Source organism: Aquarana catesbeiana, linkage group LG01 (genome assembly GCF_042186555.1).
Source record: "Aquarana catesbeiana isolate 2022-GZ linkage group LG01, ASM4218655v1, whole genome shotgun sequence".
NCBI lineage: Eukaryota > Metazoa > Chordata > Amphibia > Anura > Ranidae > Aquarana > Aquarana catesbeiana.
This window is the reverse complement of record NC_133324.1, coordinates 749,402,205-749,422,373: the sequence shown is the minus strand read 5'-3', so window position 1 is coordinate 749,422,373 and position 20,169 is coordinate 749,402,205. Positions and strand designations below refer to the sequence as shown.

At 43.5% G+C, this 20,169-nt stretch overlaps 1 protein-coding gene across 1 annotated transcript in view; it reads right to left on the bottom strand.

Moving 5' to 3' along the window:
- GLRB (glycine receptor beta) overlaps positions 1 to 20,169 on the bottom strand; it is a 234,172-nt gene that overhangs the window by 22,786 nt on the left and 191,217 nt on the right. The window contains exons 6-7 of the mRNA XM_073605686.1: positions 12,081 to 12,163; positions 3,447 to 3,587 (exon numbers count right to left, since the gene is read on the bottom strand). Coding sequence (XP_073461787.1) covers positions 3,447 to 3,587; positions 12,081 to 12,163 — 224 coding nt within the window. The remainder of the gene's footprint in view (positions 1 to 3,446; positions 3,588 to 12,080; positions 12,164 to 20,169) is intronic.

Sequence of the window (20,169 nt, the reverse complement as noted above, 5' to 3'; positions counted from 1 at the left end):
CATTTGAAAAAACAGTACTGCATGCCTTATTTAAAGCAGCGAGTTACAACGCGATCCACCCATAACACCACTGCAATGCATACAACTGTATAGAGATGTCACTGACATTTCAATAAAGCTTTGTTCCAGGATAATAAACAGTGCACTGCACCGGGATTGGCACATTGGCATGAGCAGCCAACATGTTTAGCACAGCTCGTTAATGTGAACAGACCCTTAAAGTGGTTGTAAACCCTTACATTTACCCAGTGAAGTGACTGGCCTCCGGTGATACACAGGGATGTACAACATCCTACTACATATGTTGCACCTGTTTATCTGCAATCTTCTCTTCTAAATCTGTTCAAAGTTCAGAATTTCTAAAGCTTGTCTGAGCTATTAGAAAAAAAGGGGGTGGAGAGCTGAAGTCACACTCAGCTGAAGATCCCTCCCCTGTAACCTTTTTTTCTCTTGGTGCCAGGAAAACAGAAATTAGAAGTGATTCATGCTGATAGCAGAGGAGCAAAGCAGTAGACAGAAATGACACTTGGTGCTCTGGATAGATACAAGTACACACTATAGAGGGATATGCTTTATTCATATTTCATGTCTGAGGTTTACAACTACTTTAACCACTTGCTTACTGGGCACCTAAACCCCCCTCCTGCCCAGACCAATTTTCAGCTTTTAGCGCTGTCACTCTTTGAATGACAATTGCGCGGTCATACAACGCTGTACCCAAACAAAAGTTTTATCATTTTTTTCCCACAAATAGAGCTTTCTTTTGGTGGTATTTGATCACTGCTGGGTTTTTTTATTTTTACCTTTTTAATTAAAAAAGACCGAATATAAAAAAAAAAATACAAAACTGTTTTATATTTTGTTAATAAATTTTGCAAAGGTAATTTTTCTCCTTCATTGATGTATGCTGATGAGGCTACACTGATGGGCACGGATAGGCTGCACTGATGGGCACCGATAGGCTGCACTGATGGGCACCGATAGGCTGCATTGGTGGGCACTGATAAGGTGACACTGATGGGCACTGATAAGGCGGCACTGGTGGGCACTAATAGTCGGCACTGGTGGGCACTAATAGGCGGCACTGGTGGGCACTAATAGGCGGCACTGGTGGGCAGTGATTGGGTGGCACTAAAGGGCATTGATAGGTGGCACTGAAGGGCACTAATAGGTGGCACTGATAGCTGGCACTGATGGGTGGCACTGTAAAATAATCAGTGATATTGCATAAGGAGAAGCGTGTAATCTCCTCCCATGATGCAATGCTCAGGCCTGTTAAGTAATCACTGAATCCGAGCACTGTCATGCTGTATGTTGGAGGGATTACGTTGGTGCACCCTCTGCCAACAAAAGCCACTGGTTATTTTGGTAGGAAAGGACTGTAGCGGATCCATGAAGAGGTAAGTATAATGTGGTCAGGGGTGGGCTTTACATCAACACTGTCACATTACCACCAAGTCCCTTTACTTTTTTTTAAGTAACCAACCTGGGACAATCAAGTGAAGTTAAAACACCTAATTTGCAAATTATTAGAGGGCAGCAACATGACAATAGTGGAATGGAGGATTCTCTACAATCCCAAAAACCTTAAAGGGGTTGCAAAGGTTTGTGTTTTTTCACCTTAATGTATCCAATGCATTAAGGTGAAAAAACACCTGTCAGTGACCGGCCCCCAGCCCCCCCGTTTTACTTACCTGAACCCTCGCACTTGGCCCACGGGGATGCGCCGTCTCTCTGCCCAGGGGTTCTCGGCTGTTGATTGGATAGATTGATAGCAGCGCAGCCATTGGCTCCCGCTGCTGTCAATCAAATCCAATTACGCAGCCGCCGAATGCTGGACTCGGGAGCGAGCCCGCAAGGTAACCCCCCAGGACAGCGCTTTTCGCAGGGGATTATCTGATGCGGGGAGGAGCCGAGAGAGTCTTTAGTGTCACTTTAAAGTGTTACTAAACCCAGGACCCTGCATTCACTATATCTGGTCTCCCACAGTACACAGAACATAGAAATGCCATTATTTTAATAAATATAAGCTGCTAAATATCTTTTCTCATTAGCAGTTAGAGCAGTCTTGTGACTTCTATCAGTGTCTGGTTAAAGCTTGTAGGAGGAGTTTTCATTCTCCTGCGACTGTCCTATAAGTTTGCAGAACCCCTGACCCTCTGTCTGGACAGTGCTGATTGGCCCTGTGCTTATCACATCCACCCTCCCAAGAAAAAAAAAACTCACTAGCAATACACACCAAACTGAGCATGTGCAGCTTGTCACCTAGCCTTTGTTCTATCAGGAGATGTATTGGGGATTGTGGAAGAAGGGTGAGGATCAGAGAAGACAGGATCAAACAGCCTTTTTTACACAATGCAAAGGATTAACCCCTTAGGTTCCACAGTGAGCCTATACAGACTGATTTTACTGTTGAGGGTTTAGTAACACTTATCAGGTGCCTCCACAATCAAATTCATAGTGGGAACATAAAAGGAGAGAGTTATAGGAGCTATGGCATCCCTAACAAATGTGGCAAATATGGCAACCCCAACCAAATGTTGGTGCTGTGAATCTTTTACAATAGGCTCAGCTTTATCTATTGGCTAAAAGACACAAATACACTCTATACACAGTAAATGGGATACAGTGTTTTTTCATACTTTTTGTATGACTCTGCCAATCACTATGAGCAGAGGGAGAGGATTAGCAATTTAATTCCTGCTAGAGGGTGGCTACGTCCATTCTCCGTGTTGCCACTGTATGTAGGAACACAGCCACCCTCTCTTGCTCATAACTAAGATGAACTAGGGACTATGGACTGTGCTATTTGTAGTGAGCATAGAGCAGAACACATGACCAAAACTAAAGTGCACTGCTCATTTCAAATAAGTGAAAGTGAGAGGGAATAGGAGAGGTTCAGGAGCTCACAAAGGGTGTTAGGGGCAGAAAAACACAGTAAGAAAAAATTGAACGAACAATAGAATACGAGAACATTAAAATAGAAGTGCAGGATCCTAAAAATGTAACACACATAGCTGGCTGCAGCATCAATCTTGGCTGCAGCTGTACCCCACCTGTGGGCTGTGGAGGGGGCAGGAGTGGCTGAGCCAGCTGCCATTCAGGCATCTGGGCAGATCCTGACATTATTGTCGGGATCCCTGCAGAGCCTGCACTGGCTCTGTGACGTCAGGCAACAGTGGACTGTAGATTGTTGCAGGATGAAATTGGGTCACAGGAGTGAAGAACTAAGTGCACTCATGTGTCCTGCAGATGATGTATGACCAAAGAACTTTGAGAGGAACTTATGGATTATTTTTGGAGAATAATGATAATTTTTGGTGTCAATTTAAGGGAGTTCAGATTACAATAGCTGTGTTTTCGGGCAGGATATTCGTTTTTTTATTTTAGGTTTCCGTAAAAGCAAAAATAAACTGACACCAATATTTGTATATAATTCTACTTACCAGTGCCTTTGTAGTATTTTGTACAGTTACCATATTCAATGTCTTCTGTCTTTATATCAAACTGAGGCAATGCAATTTTTTCCATTTGAACAGGGTCTCCTGGCTGCCAAATGAACCGCAAGTCATCCGTTGTATATCCAACTTTGTGACAAACAAAAATATATTTCAGCAATCTCCACACATTTCTATCAAATCAATTAAGCTTTCACAAACCTATAATTATTTGTTCTTGAGGCACACAGTGAAGATTAAGTCAGAATCATCACGGCTTTGAAATCATTTGTTAACGTTATTAAAGCAACAGAATCTACATACCTGCAGAACAAAGCTGTGATAATGAGATTATTGATTTCTCTAATTCAGTACAAAATAACTATTTTTATCTGGCCTTATTAAGCACTGAGACATCAACTGACAGCTCTAGTAATCTCCTGTTATTAATGACAGAAAACATCATTGTGTGTGCGTTTTTTTTTTTTTTTTTTTTATAAATGAAAATGTCTTCATCTAGCAGGATTCATGATGAATGAGCAATGCCACAGCTAAATCAATGTATGATATAGTGTTATGTCATACAGTTTAGTCCTGCATACATCAGAAGGATACATAATTCACTCACTGAAAATATATCACATTATTATCTAAAGGGAACCTGTACTCTGACCACAAAAGAGAAGTATGGGGTTAGTTTTTTTTTTCAGATTCGTACTTACCTAGGTGGATGCAGTATTGATACAATGCTGCATCTGCCCGTCACTGGCTCTAACACTGAGAATTGAGCGATCAAACACTGCCGATCATGATCGTTCACAAGGGGGGGAAAGAGCGCTCCACCGGAAGAATCAGGGATCGGCAAGGTGCCCGCATACTGTGTTCGTGAGCGGTCCTTGCAGGGTCTGCCACGTCCCCCGCTGACTTTTTTCTGAGTCTGCTGCTCTCCAACTCACTGAGACCGTCCCTCCCTCACCCCCGATGCGATGGCTTGGGCCTCGGCTTGACTCCAGTCCCTCCTGTGTACTGTGTAGAGAGAGATGTAGATCCAGCCAGCGCAGCGCTGGCGCCGCCCACTCAAGTGGAGTGGTGGCGGAGTCCTGCCTGCATGTGGAGTGATCTGTGGGACTGTCTGGGGAGGGACTGTCTGTGCTGTGCAGTGGCCACCCAGCGTGGGAGAGAGAACCAGGGAATAGGCAGGGAATATATATATTATAATTTTATATATATATATATATATATATAATATATACAGTCAGGTCCATAAATATTGGGACATCGCACAATTCTAATCTTTTCGGCTCTATACACCACCACAATGGATTTGAAATAAAGAAAACAAGATGTGCTTTAACTGCAGACTTTCAGCTTTAATTTGAGGGTATTTACATCCAAATCAGGTGAACGGTGTAGGAATTACAACAGTTTGTATATGTGCCTCACACTTTTTAAGGGACCAAAAGTAATGGTACAATTGGCTGCTCAGCTGTTCCATGGCCAGGTGTGTGTTATTCCATCATTATCACATTTACAAGGAGCAGATAAAAGGTCCAGAGTTCATTTCAAGTGTGCTATTTGCATTTGGAATCTGTTGCTGTCAACTCTCAATATGAGATCCAAAGAGCTGTCACTATCAGTGAAGCAAGCCATCATTAGGCTGAAAAAACAAAACAAACCCATCAGAGAGATAGCAAAAAACATTAGGTGTGGCCAAATCAACTGTTTGGAACATCCTTAAAAAGAAAGAACGCACCGTTGAGCTCAGCAACACCAAAAGACCTGGAAGACCAGGGAAAACAACTGTGGTGAATGACCAAAGAATTCTTTCCCTGGTGAAGAAAACACCCTTCACAACAGTTGGCCAGATCAAGAACACTCTCCAGGAGGTAGGTGTATGTGTGTCAAAGTCCACAATCAAGAGAAGACTTCACCAGAGGGTTCACCACAAGATGTAAACCATTGGTGAGCCTCAAAAACAGTAAGGCCTGATTAGTGTTTGCCAAACAACATCTAAAAAAGCCTTCAAAGTTCTGGAACAACATCCTATGGACAGATGAGACCAAGATCAACTTGTACCAGAGTAATGGGAAGAGAAGAGTATGGAGAAGAAAAGGAACTGCTCATGATCCAAAGCATACCACCTCATCAGTGAAGCATGGTGGTGGTAGTGTCATGGCGTGGGCATGTATGGCTGCCAATGGAACTGGTTCTCTTGTATTTATTGATGATGTGACTGCTGACAAAAGCAGCAGGATGAATTCTGAAGTGTTTCTGGCAATATTATCTGCTCATATTCAGCAAAATACTTCAGAACTCATTGGACAGAGCTTCACAGTGCAGATGGACAATGACCCAAAGCATACTGCAAAGGCAACCAAAGAGTCTTTTAAGGGAAAGAAGTGGAATGTTATGCAATGGTCAAGTCAATCACCTGACCTGAATCCGATTGAGCATGCATTTCACTTGCTGAAGTCAAAACTGAAGGGAAAATGCCCCAAGAACAAGCAGGAACTGAAGACAGTTGCAGTAGAGGCCTGGCAGAGCATCACCAGGGATGAAACAAAGTGTCTGGTGATGTCTATGCATTCCAGACTTCAGGCTGTAATTGACTGCAAAGGATTTGCAACCAAGTTTTAAAAAGTGAGAGTTTGATGAATGATTGTTAATCTGTCCCATTACTTTTGGTCCCTTAAAAAGTGAGAGGCACATATACAAACTGTTGTAATTCCTACACCGTTCACCTGATTTGGATGTAAATACCCTCAAATTAAAGCTAAAAGTCTGCAGTTAAAGCACATCATGTTTGTTTCATTTCAAATCTGCGGAAACTGCTCTCCTTAAACTCTCAAATGACCTACTAATGGCTAAAGCCAATGGACACTATTCTGTACTACTTCTCCTGGATCTCTCTGCTGCCTTTGACACAGTGGACCACCCCCTCCTCCTCAAAAAACTCCACTCCTTTGGTCTCCGTGACTGCGCTCTTCGCTGGTTCTCATCCTACCTATCCCACCGCTCCTTCAGTGTCACTTACAACTCTACTTCCTCCTCTCCTCTTCCTTTTTCTGTTGGGGTCCCCCAAGGTTCTGTTCTTGGACCTCTCCTTTTCTCAATCTACACCACCTCCTTGGGTCAGTTGATTGCCTCCCACGGCTTTAAATATCATCTCTACGCTGATGACACCCAAATCTATCTCTCCACCCCCCAGCTCTCTCCATCTGTCTCCTCACGCATTACCAACTTACTAGCAGACATATCAGCCTGGATGTCACATCACTTTCTCAAACTCAACCTATCCAAAACCGAGCTCATGATATTTCCTCCCTCAGGTGCCACTTCCCCTGATCTCCCTGTCAAGATCAACGGCTCAACTATCAACCCATCTCCCCACGCCAAGGTCCTAGGTGTAATCCTGGACTCTGAACTAACCTTTCGACCCCACATTCTATCACTATCCAAAGCTTGCCGCCTCAGTCTTCGCAACATCTCCAAGATACGCCCCTTCCTAACCAATGACACCACAAAGCTTCTAATCCACTCCCTGGTCATCTCCCGCCTTGACTACTGCAACTCCCTCCTCATTGGTTTACCTCTAAATAGGCTATCCCCACTTCAGTCCATCTTGAACACTGCTGCCAGGCTCATCCACCACACAAACCGCTCAGCGTCTGCTACACCCCTCTGCCAATCCCTCCATTGGCTGCCACTCAGTCACCGAATTAAATTCAAGATACTAACTATAACTTACAAAGCCATCCACAACCTGGCCCCCAGCTACATCTCTAACCTAGTCACAAAATACCAACCTAATCGTGCTCTTCGCTCCTCCCAAGACCTCCTGCTCTCAAACTCCCTTGTCACCTCATCCCATGCTCGCCTTCAGGACTTCTCCAGAGCCTCCCCCATCCTCTGGAATGCTCTACCCCAATCTGTCCGATTTTCCCCTACTTTATCCACTTTCAGACGATCCCTGAAAACTCATCTCTTCAGAGAAGCCTATCTGGCCCCCACCTTATCTTCTCAATCAGCACATCACCCACAGTTATTACCTCTTGTATCTCTTGACCTTCCCTCTTAGATTGTAAGCTCTAAGGAGCAGGGCCCCCTGATTCCTACTGTATCAAATTGTATTGTATTTGTACTGTCTACCCTCAAGTTGTAAAGCGCTACGTAAACTGTTGGCGCTATATAAATACTGTATAATAATAATAATAATAATAATAAAAATTCATTGTGGTGGTGTATAGAGCCAAAAAGATTAAAATTGTGTCGATGTCCCAATATTTATGGACCTGACTGTATATTCTTTGCAGGGGGAGAGGCCAGAGAGCCTGGAGTGTAGTGCTGCAGGAAAACCTGGGGATTTTATTCTATATACATGTGACAAAAAGGTAAGAGTAAGAAGACTAAGTAAAGGGGGATCTTTTCTATAGGGGACCTGCCCTAAAGGTGGATCTATATGGGTTATATGAGCTATACTAAGCCTTCATGACATTGACGAAAAGGGGCAAAGCAAGAAAAAAATTCTGCAGATGCCTATGCTGCCGATCGCTCGGTTCTCAGAGCTCCCTGAGCAGAGAGCTGGTGACTATCTGGCACCGCCTCTCTGCTCTGCCCCCCTCGCTCACTGGAGCACTGGGCTGTGGAGGGGGCTGGAGCGGCCGGCTCGCTGGGTGGCCGTCCAGGCATGTGGGCGGATCCCGCCTTCATTGTCGTGATCTTGCCTAAGTCTAGACTGGATCTGTGATGTCAGCTGACACTGGGGTTCAGCCCGCTGTCTGCTGAAAAGGGGACACAGGAGTGCAGAAGGACTGCACTCCTGTGATCCATAGGAGAAGTACAGCTAAATAAGCTTTGGCTGTACTTATCCTTTAAACTCCTTCCTGCAGAATTAGCACTATAATGTGCCAGGGGATCAGAGGCATGTTTGGAAACACTCTTTTTTCTGGGAAAGGGGCAAGTAGCAAGACTATTCCTTTTATGTGCAGTGCTCTGTGCCTAAAACACATCAACCAACCCAAGCACTGTCACCTCTGTGGTGTGGCCATTCTGGCATATGCATAGGAACTTCCTCCAGCCTTAGGTAAACTCATTAACCACTTGCCTACTGGGCACTTTTACCCCCTTCCTGCCCAGGCCAATTTTCAGCTTTTCATGCAACACTGTACCCATATGACATTTTTATCATTTTTTTCACACAAATAGAGCTTTCTTTTGGTGGTAATTATTCACCACTAGGTTTGTGTTTTTTGCTAAACAAATGAAAAAAGACCAAAAATTAAAAAAAAAAAAAAAATTCATAGTTTGTTATAAAATTTAGCTAATAGGTAATTTTTCTCCTTCACCGTTGTGCGCCGTTGAGGCTGCATTGATAGATGGCACTGATGAGGTGGCACTGATGGGCACTGGTAGGTGGCACGGATAGGCAAGACTGATAGGCGGCACTGATAGGTAACACTGATGAGAAGGCACTGATGGGCACCTTTGGGACTGCACTGATTATCAGGGCACTGATAATCAGTGCTCCGATTATTCGTGCAAATGTCCCTTTAACACAAGCTGGTTATCAGCTTTCTTCTTTTCTCCTCACGCTGTCAGCGTGAGGAAAGAAAAGTTGATAACCGGCTTGTGTTTACATCCATGATCAGCTGTCATTGGACACAGCTGATCACATGGTTGTGATTGGCCCTTTACCCCGATCTGTGATGAGCTGAGTCCCAAGGACAGCGCTATCACGGGAGGATGTCCATGTATGCCTTCCCGGCAAAGTAAGCCTGCGCTGTAGCCGTCTTTCAGCTATAGTGCAGACGGAAAGTGGTTAAATCTGAAGTTTAGCTATGGCAATTTTTCACAGTTACATTGGTCCAGCCTGGGCTAATGTAAATATATACAGTGGGGATGGAAAGTATTTAGACCCCCTTACATTTTTCCCTCTGTTATATTGCAGCCATTTACTAAAATCATTTAAGTTCATTTTTTCCCTCATTAATGTACACACAGCATCCCATATTGAGAAAAACACAGAATTGTTGACATTTTTGCAGATTTATTAAAAAAGGAAAACTGAAATATCACATGGTCCTAAGTATTCAGACCCTTTGCTCAGTATTTAGTAGAAGCACCCTTTTGATCTAATACAGACATGAGTCTTTTTGGGAAAGATGCAACAAGTTTTTAACACCTGGATTTGGGGATCCTCTGCCATTCCTCCTTGCAGATCCTCTCCAGTTTTGTCAGGTTGGATGGTAAACATTGGTGGACAGCCATTTTTAGGTCTCTCCAGAGATGCTCAATTGGGTTTAAGTCAGGGCTCTGGCTGGGCCATTCAAGAACAGTCACGGAGTTGTTGTGAAGCCACTCCGTTATTTTAGCTGTGTGCTTAGGGTCATTGTCTTGTTGGAAGGTAAACCTTTGGCCCAGTCTGAGGTCCTGAGCACTCTGGAGAAGGTTTTCATCCGGGATATCCTGTACTCGTCCTGTCCCTGCAGCTGAAAAACACCCCCACAGTATGATGCTGCCACCACCATACTTCACTTTTGGGATTGTATTGGACAGGTGATGAGCAGTGCCTGGTTTTCGCCACACATACCGACTAGAATTAAGGCCAAAAAGTTCTATCTTGGTCTCATCAGACCAAAGAATCTTATTTTTCACCATCTTGGAGTCCTTCAGGTGTTTTTTTTAGCAAACTCCATGCAGGCTTTCATGTGTCTTGCACTGAAAAGAGGCTTCCGTCTGGCCACTCTGCCATAAAGTCCCGACTGGTGGAGGGCTGCAGTGATGGTTGACTTTCTACAACTTTCTCCCATCTCCCAACTGCATCTCTGGAGCTCAGCCACAATGATCTTTGGGTTCTTCTTTACTTCTCCCCCAATAGCTCAGTTTGGCTGGACGGCCAGCTCTAGGAAGGGTTCTGGTTGTCCCAAACGTCTTCCATTTAAGGATTGTGGAGGCCACTGTGCTCTTAGGAACCTTAAGTGCAGCAGAATTTTTTCTGGAACCTTGGCCAGAACTGTGCCTTGCCACAATTCTGTCTCTGAGATCTTCAGGCAGTTCCTTTGACCTCATGATTCTCATTTGCTCTGACATGCACTGTGAGCTGTAAGGTCTTATATAGACAGGTGTGTGGCTTTCCTAATCAAGTCCAATCAGTATAATCAAACACAGCTGGACTCAAATGAAGGCGTAGAACCATCTCAAGGATGATCAGAAGAAATGGACAGCACCTGAGTTAAATATATGAGTGTCACAGCAAAGGGTCTAAATACTTATGACCATGTGATATTTCAGTTTTTCTTTTTTAATAAATCTGCAAAAATGTCAACAATTCTGTGTTTTTCTGTCCAATATGGGGTGCCGTGTGTACATTAATGAGGAAAAAAATGAACTTAAATGATTTTAGCAAATGGCTGCAATATAACAAAGAGTGAAAAATTTAAGGGGGTCTGAATACTTTCTGTCCCCACTGTATGTGCCATGCCTGTGGGATCCCTGTGGAAAATGGAAATCCCTGTAGTATGCTCCACCATTGCAGTGATTGCCACTATCTTCTTGGTCCCATGCTGCCTTGTTGCTTACTAAAGACAGGAGGTTACTCGCTTGGTACAGATGACATTTAGAGAACACTTTGCATTTTCTCAATGAATGCAAAGTGTTCTCTGATTGGATAAGGTGCCGATCTTAACATCACCACCTCTCCACCTCTTCCAGTAATAATATGCTTTGCATATATTGAGAAAATGCAAAGTGTTCCCTGAATGGTGCCCATGCCAAGCTAATGGCCTCCTGTGTTAACAATGCAGCAGCTTGGCATAGGACTCAGAAGCTAGTGGAGTTCATCGTAGCAGCAGTGTCTACTACAGTGATTTCCAGCTTCTAGAGGGATCCCACTGGTATGTCACATACATATGTACACAATATGTAAAACTTCAGTTTACAAGGATGCCTCTGAAGTAGTTTACTTATTTATTTAATAATTTTATTTATTAGCACTTTATTGAGCCTACTTTGCATTTTTAATACATTTTTTAGTGTCTACTAATAATGTATGAAAACTTGTGCAGTAATAATCTATCTACTAGTTGTTGAAACACTGGTTCTGATTGGTTATTATAGATTAATGACTATACATTACTGTCCCTTGCACAGTGGATAAACAAAACTACTGAAAATATTCACTATAAAATGAATATAAAAATCCTTTTTCTATTGACCAGTATGTGTATTTTTGCTAGAATAGTCAGAACATATGGCTGCAGTGACATCCCATATGGCACTTGCCTGACAAATTATTTATACTGAATTATGGAAAATAAGCAGCGCTAACATTTTTATGTACAAACTGCATGTGCAACTATCTTAAAATTGCTGATATACAGTATATGTAAGCTGTACTTTCACAGTAACACACATTTAAAAAAATGTAATGAAATTAACTACATATCACATTCATAATCGACTATTCGCTGAATACTACTAAATGTATCAAGGCATCCAATTACTACTACATAAAGTGAGGCAGCTTGCCTTTCAACTGACATGAAAAAAGAAAAAAGTTACAATAAACAGGCTAGCAATGTAAATTATTTCACATTCACTCTCGATTGACTTTTGGGGGTAAAAATGAAATAAACTGGTACTTACAACTTTCCAGCTGCATCATGCAACGTTGAGTATCCATTGGGAACAAAGTTAGATCCAGAGGACAGGATAAGGTTATGGACAACCTAAATAAGATACATTACACTGTTTGTGCGGTTTCAAGAAATGAAGAACTATGCATAATATATTTTATATTAACATAACAAAGCAAGTGGCATACAATAATGATCAATACAAATGTCAATATGGTTTTCTAAAATGATTGAACTACAAATTAATGAATTCTCATTACTTCCCACCCGCACTCGCCCCTCTCATTACTTTACCTACGTTGATCCATTGCTTTATATATTTTTTTATTGTTATATACATACGTTTAACCAGTCATCCAGATCCTATGTGCTTAATCAGGAAGTGTAGAGGGTCTCTTGTGGTGTAGAAACACCCTCGATTCACTTTATAGTTAAACACTTTACCCCCCAATAAGTTTTGATTTACTGGGCATATCAGATTCTGTTATGGTGTCAATGATTTTGGCTTTATTTATTCTCCTCTTTACAAAATTCGGTTCAATGATGTATTGTTCTCACTGTGCTGAGACAGACCTGTCAGAGTCCCGCTCTCCTCTATGGGGAGATCGGAAGAAAACAGACAGCCTATCCGTTTTCTTCCGATTCCCATCCGATCCAACCTGCTGGACGGATGGCGAACGTAACGCCATCCGTCTGTTTTCAGCGATTATCTTTTTGTAACATTCTGCTAAAACTTTTATGAATCAGTACTGCTAGGACCTTGAAGAAGGGGACATACCTCAAAAGCTTGAAAAATTGTAAGTTAGTGCAAATAAAAAAAAGTATCACAGACAGTACTTTCTGTCGCAAGTGTGTAATATGGCTACAATCACCTCAAGCCTTGTTCATTTACAACCAGTGAGAGGAATCACAGGGAAATATTGTTTTTATTTTGTTCTCAATAGATTTTCGGAGGTAAGGTCTGTATTCAGCTATCGAAACATGAGGTTTTAAAGTGACACTATGACAAAATCAAAAATGGCTTTATTGGTCAGCTTTTATCCATTAATGAAAAAACCTTTACCCAAAAAGGAAAGAAAAACTATTGCTGTAACTGCCTAACCCCTTCCCATTGATCGTGCACATATTTGCAGCCTCCCAGTCTTTATTTATGTTGGCTACAGTGTTTGTGGCCAGAAAGCGTTGCACAGCATGCTCCAAGCAAGTTGACCTGGACAGCTCCTGGTCTCGAACTAATGATCAGCAACCGGGAGTACTGGTTCCCAATTGGCTATCAAAGTGATCAGTCACTGTACAGCCTGCACCTGTGTTTTTTTTCTTCACTGGATTACTAGAGTATTTCTAGAGTATTCTCATACTTCTACAACTATTATTATGTTATATTATTCACTTTCTAAATGTTGCAATTATTTTTTGTGTTCTTTCAGCCCAGAGGAAAGGGGACTTGGCTGCAACATCTTGTGTCATTTTGACTAATTACTTATAAATATAGATTTCTGGACACAATATCAGTTGGTGTGGTGCTCACTTTGTGTTTCTAAATATTTGGAGTTCTCCCAGGGTACTCCCAAAGGCCCTTTGATGTAAATCAGCTGTCTTAGCCAGAACATTGTGCTCCATGAATTAGACCTTGTCCCATTATAATGTACTAAAATAGACTGCAATCCACTGTATCATATCCATGATCTCTCATATTCCCCTTATGACAGGTATCTATCATTACAGTTTTACACTGTTCTGCCCCTACTAGGACAAGGTACAAATGGTATTTTTCCCCATGTTGCTAGGTGCTTACCAAGTTTAGTTATGAGGACTGACCTGTCCCCCTTGTCCTTGGCAAAGTGCTCTGAGCTGAGACAAGATGCCATTATGATAAGTCTGTCTCTTTCAAAGTTTTGAATCAAATTGGTAGAAGGATTCCCATGTACTACCACTTACAAATAAGGGGATAATCAAATCACAATTTAAGCAGCTGTTCACATCTAATTAATGTGTTCCCACACGTGCAAACAGAAAAATAAATATATATTATGTGGCGCTTTGCTTTTGCTTTACTAGTTATAATGTGAAATTCCGTGAAATCTTTGACAAAATAAAAATCATGATGGATTTTAATTGTGTTTAAACGTGATTATTTTATCTTATGCATGTGTCTAAAATTAGTGATAATGCTATTCCAATATGTATCTTCAAAGAGTCAATAATTTATACAAATTTCCGTGCACTCCTTCATAGCTGTTGTCGGATTTGTCGATCAACACCTAGAAACATGGGAAAAAGTACTCCTGCATTTTAATGCATAAACCTCTAGGTGCCTGCAGTTTTTACCTGAAATCAGCTATTTATATCTGATATCAGCTTTGTTATTTTTAAGTGTGAGAATCACTTTAAAGCAGAAATGCGGGTATGTAGCTAAATACACAGCTGAAGTACTAAGTGCAAATACCACCTCGCTACTATTGTTATAGTGAAACAATATATACATCCCATTTGCCCTGTTGTGACATCTCATGTGAGTTCTGGTCCACTCCCCTGTTAAACAGGCTGCTGTACACTCAGCACTCCATTCCCCCACCTTTATGGAATAAAAGATTTGTTTTTTTTTTTTAACTCACCAGAGGCCCGGTCTTTTATTTATTTTATTATTGGGGTCCAGCACTGTCTTCCCTTGTTGGTCCTTTTTTGTTTATCTCATTGGTCTATGAGTTGGGAAGAGCAGCTGCCTCAGTTTTGACATTTTCCTCTACCCAATTGGGCTATCGCTTATGCGCCTGGACACTTTTTTTTTACCAACGGGAACACCTGCTCTGGAGACAACTGAGGGAAATTTTCCTCACTTTGAAAGATTTCCCCCAACTTCTGTTGCATCTCTGGGACACCCCAGAATGACACAAATAGAAAGCAATAAACTGGCAGGGATTTTAACCGTTCCCTACTTTATCTAAAGCTAAAAAAAGTTGTAGCTATACATACACTTTCATTTAGATCCAGGGCGCTATACCGTGTGGGTAAGTGTACTTTGTCTAAAGGTACACCAACTCTTTAAGGATATTTGAATCAAGTATTTCAATTCAATTTAAAGTTAACAAAAAGACATGTTCATTTCCTATTCATTTATCTACTAAGCCTATGGCTTGAGATGCAGGAACGCGTGGGAATGACGTTCTTGTACTTTTTTCACAGCAGGAACGTCCTTCCCATTAGCAGCCATGTCCTGCAGGACTCGAGCTGTGGCAAGTAGTGTGGGTGTGTGGGAAGGGAGAGCATCCGTCAGTCCACCCCGGGTGTTACACATTGGGGACTGGGGGTGTCATCCCAGCATGCCTGTCCTCCCCTCCCTCGGTCCTCCTCCTCCAGCGGCCCCTGTAACAAGGTCCCGTCTCCTAGAGTACAGGCGGAATGTGATAGGCGGAACAATGCCGGTGTCACTGGCATGTATTATAGGAGGGGGCCCTTGTTACAGGGGCCGCTGGAGGAGAAGGAGGAGGACCGAGGGAGGGGAGGATGGGCGTGCTGGAATGACACCACCCCCCTCCCCAATGTGTGGCACCCGGGGCGGAGTGACTCCCGTTGGCACTGGTAAGGCTGCACTGATGGGGACACTGAGCTGCACTGATAGGCACTGAGCTGCACAGATGGGGACACTGAGTTTCACTGATGGGGGCACTGAGCTGCACTGATGGGGGCACTGAGCTGCACTGATGGGGGCACTGAGCTGCACTGATGGGGATACTGATCTGCACTGATGAGGACACTGAGCTGCACTGATGGGGGCACTGATCAGGCTGCACTTATGTGGGCACTGAGCTGCACTGATGGGGACACTGATCTGCACTGATGAGGACACTGAGCTGCACTGATGAAGACACTGATCAGGCTGCGCTGATGGGGACACTGAGCTTCACTGATGGGGGCACTGAGCTGCACTGATGGGGCACTGATCAGGCTGCACTGATGGGGGCACTGAGCTGCACTGATAGGGCACTGATCAGGCTGCACTGATGGGGACACTGAGCTGCACTGATGGGGGGCACTAATCAGGCTGCAATTATGGGGACACTGAGCTGCACTGATGGAGGATCTGATCAGGCTGCACTGATTGGGGCACTGAGCTGCAGTGATGGGGGCACTGATCAGGCTGCACTGATGGGGTACTGATCAGGCTGCACTAATGGGGGCACTGAGTTGCACTAATGGGGCACTGACCAGGCTGCACTGATGGGAGCACTGATCAGGCTGCACTGATGGGGACACTGAGCTGCACTGATGGGGGAACTGATCAGGCTGCACTGATGGGGGCACTGATCAGGCTGCACTGATGGGGGCACTGATCAGGCTGCACTGATGGGGACACTGATCAGGCTGCGCTGATCAGGCTGCGCTGATGGGGGCACTGAACAGGCTGCGCTGATGGGGGCACTGATCAGGCTGCACTGATGGGGGCACTGATCAGGCTGCACTGATGGGGGCACTGATCAGGCTGCATTGCTGGGCACTGATCAGACTGCATTGCTGGGCACTGGTGAGGCCGCATTGCTGGGCACTGGTAAGGCCGCATTGATAGGCACTGGTAAAGCTGTATTTGATGAGCACTGGTAAGGCTGCATTTGATGGGCACTGAGGAGTGAGCAGCCCGGGGCTTGGGCCCCACTTTGCATAATCAACACAGGCGGCCTGAGGATATTTTGTGTGTGTGTGTGTGTGTGTGTGTATGTGTGTGTATATATATATATATATATATATATATATATACACACACACAGTGCCTTGCAAAAGTATTCACCCCCTTGGCATTTTTCATGTTTTGTTGCCTCACAACCTGGAATTAACATTGATTCTTTGAGGATTTGCATCATTTAATTTACAGAACATGCCCAAAACTTTGAAGATTTTTTTTTTTTTATTGTGAAGCAAACAACAAATAGAACAAAATAATAGAAAAGGTCATGTGCATAACTATTCACCCTCCTAAAGTCAATACTTTGTAGAGCCACCTTTTGCAGCTATCACAGCTCCAAGTCGCTTTGGATAAGTCTCTATGAGCTTGCCACATCTTACCACTGGGATTTTTGCCCATTCCTCCTTGCAAAACTGCTCCAGCTCCTTCAAGTTGGATGGTTTGCGCTTGTGAACAGCAATCTTTAAGTCTGACCACAGATTTTCTATTGGATTGAGGTCTTGTCTTTGACTAGGCCAGTGACGGCGAACCTTGGCACTCCAGATGTTTTGGAACTACATTTCCCATGATGCTCAACTACACTGCAGAGTGCAAGAGCATCATGGGAAATGTAGTTCAAAAACATCTGGAGTGCCAAGGTTCGTCATCACTGGACTAGGCTATTACAACACATTTACATGTTTCCCCTTAAACCACTCAAGTGTTGCTTTAGCAGTGTGTTTGGGGTCATTGTCCTGCTGGAAGGTGATCCTCCGTCCTAGCCTCAAATCACACACAGAGTGGTAAAGGTTTTGCTCAAGAATATCCCTGTATTTAGTACCATCCATCTTTCCCTCAACTCTGACCAGTTTCCCAGTCCCAACTGCTGAAAAACATCCCCACAGCATGATGCTGCCACCATCATGTTTTACTGTGGGGATGATGTTCTTTGGGTGATGTGATGTGTTGAGTTTGCACCAGACATAGCGCTTTCTTTGATGGGCAAAAAGTTAATTTTAGTCTCATCAGACCAGAGCACCTTCCTCCATATATTTTGGGAGTCTCCCACACGCCTTTTCGTAAACTCAAAACGTGCCATTTTGTTTTTTGCTGAAAGTAATGGCTTTCTTCTGGCCACTATGCCATAAAGCCCAACTCTATGGAGCATAAAGCTTATTGTCATCCTTGCTACAGATAATCCAGTCTCTGCTGTGGAACTCTGCAGCTCCTCCAGGGTTACCTTAGGTCTCTGTGCTGCCTCTCTGATTAATGCCCTCCTTGCCCAGTTCGTGAGTTTTGGTGTGCGGCCGTCTCTTGGTAGGTTTGCTGTTGTGCCATGTTATTTCCATTTGTTTATGATAGATTTTTCTCCAAGGGATCATCAAAGATTTGTATATTTTTTTTATAACCTAACCCTGCCTTGTACTTAACAACATTGTCCCTTACTTGTTTGGAGAGTTTTTTGATCTTCATTGCAGTGTTTGGTTAGTGGTGCCTCTTGCTTAGGTGTTGCAGCCTCTGGGGCCTTTCAAAAAGGTGTGTATAGGTAATGGCAGATCATGTGACACTTAGATTACACACAGGTGGACACCATTTCACTAATTATGTGGCTTCTGAAGGTAATTGGTTGTACCAGAGCTTTTTATGGGCTTCATAACAAAGGGGGTGAATGCATACGCACATGCCAATTATCAGTTTTTTATTTCTGAAAAATAGTTTTATGTATATATTTTTCTAATTTTACTTCACCAACTTAGACTATTGTGTTCTGATCCATCACATATAATTCAGATTTAAAAAACATTGAACTAAAGGCTGTAATGTAACAACATAAGTAAAAAGCCAAGGGGGGGTCACTAGGTGGCACTGTAGATGATTACATTACAATGAAAAGGGCTTAGCAAGGTCAGATCATGAATGGATGGGGTGTCTCAGGCAATTGGCAGGGTTTCTTTGGTCCCTTGGCCTTCTGGGAGAGCCTACTTATTTGGGTGGAGTCAGGTGATCTGTGTTCTGTGCCACCTGGACGGCTGTCTGGGTGGACATGTGTTATGTCGCCCAGGCTGCTAGGACGAAAACCTGAGGCCTATCCCGGGGACACCTGGCTACTAGGCTGCCTGAGGCCTATCCAGGAGCAGATGAAGCAACGTAGGTTTGGGACTGCAGGATTGGAGTCCAAACCGAGTGTAGAGGTTCAGCCTGATGGTAAACCAGTATGGTCGAGGGTAAAGGGGAAGCAGTCACCACTAAGGGACCATCCACTGTATTACCAGAGACTACTGTGAGTGAGCTGAAGCAAGTACCAGAGCTGTCTTCTCACCAGCCGGGGACGGTGAAGAAGTGGGAAAGCATCGGCAAGTGCCAAGCCAGGGATCCAGTGACAAATGGGATCAAGAAGTCTAGTGAGAGACTGGGAGCTCAGCGAGTGAAGATCTACAGTGGGATACTGTGAGACAAGTAAAGTACTATTCTGATGTTAGCAAAGGTTATGTACAACTACTGTTAGTGACTGTTACAAGATTGGTTGCCATAGGAGACAGCGGTCCTACCTTTACAGAAGTGGTATCCGGCTGGAGGCCCTTCCCTGTATAGCTGTCTACCTATAGCAATCTCGGAGTTTGCTAATCATCACTGCATCTACCTAAGTGTGTCCTGGCCCTAACCCTCTCTCCCACAGTTCTGATAAGAGACAATAAATCTCTTGTTCGCATTCAAAAAGTGACGCCCATCATTTCTTCTTGCATCACACCCCCCATGCCTGGTAACCCACTCTACAAAGAAGGATGTCAGCTCTCCTTGACTCTGGAGGTCACCATTAGGCCTCTAGGGGGACGGGGCCCTTGATATATATTATATATATATATATATATATATATATATATATATATATATATATATATATATATATATATTTGTGCTCATAAGTTTACATATTCCAGTGGTAAATCGGTGACGATATCCCCCACCACAGACAAACAGATGCGCTTACCGGATCAGGTGGGCCTCTTATTATAGGAGGTCATAAACGCATATATCCACTGAGAGATGAAGGCACACTCCAATGCAGCTGTGGGGGTCCCCAATCCAACACCATAAGACACCGATCCAGCAGTGAGATGCAGCTATATTGGTTCCCAAAGCGGTAATAATAATGTGGAGACACAACGGTCCCAAAAAGAAAAAAACGCTCTAAGTGTACTTCGTAGGTTTATTGAAGTAGGTAAAAAGCATAAAATATAGCGCTAACAAGCGCACGCAATAAAAATATCAATGAAAAGTTTCAATGGATAAAAGGCATGTTCTCATGCAAACAGCTGAGAGATGGCAGCGAGTGACGTGCATAGTATAAGCTCCTCCCCCGTACGCGGCGTTACGTCCAATAGGACTTCGTCAGCGAGGGTGGAGCTAGTGAGTCACCCAGAAGCCTTAAATAGAGCACTGG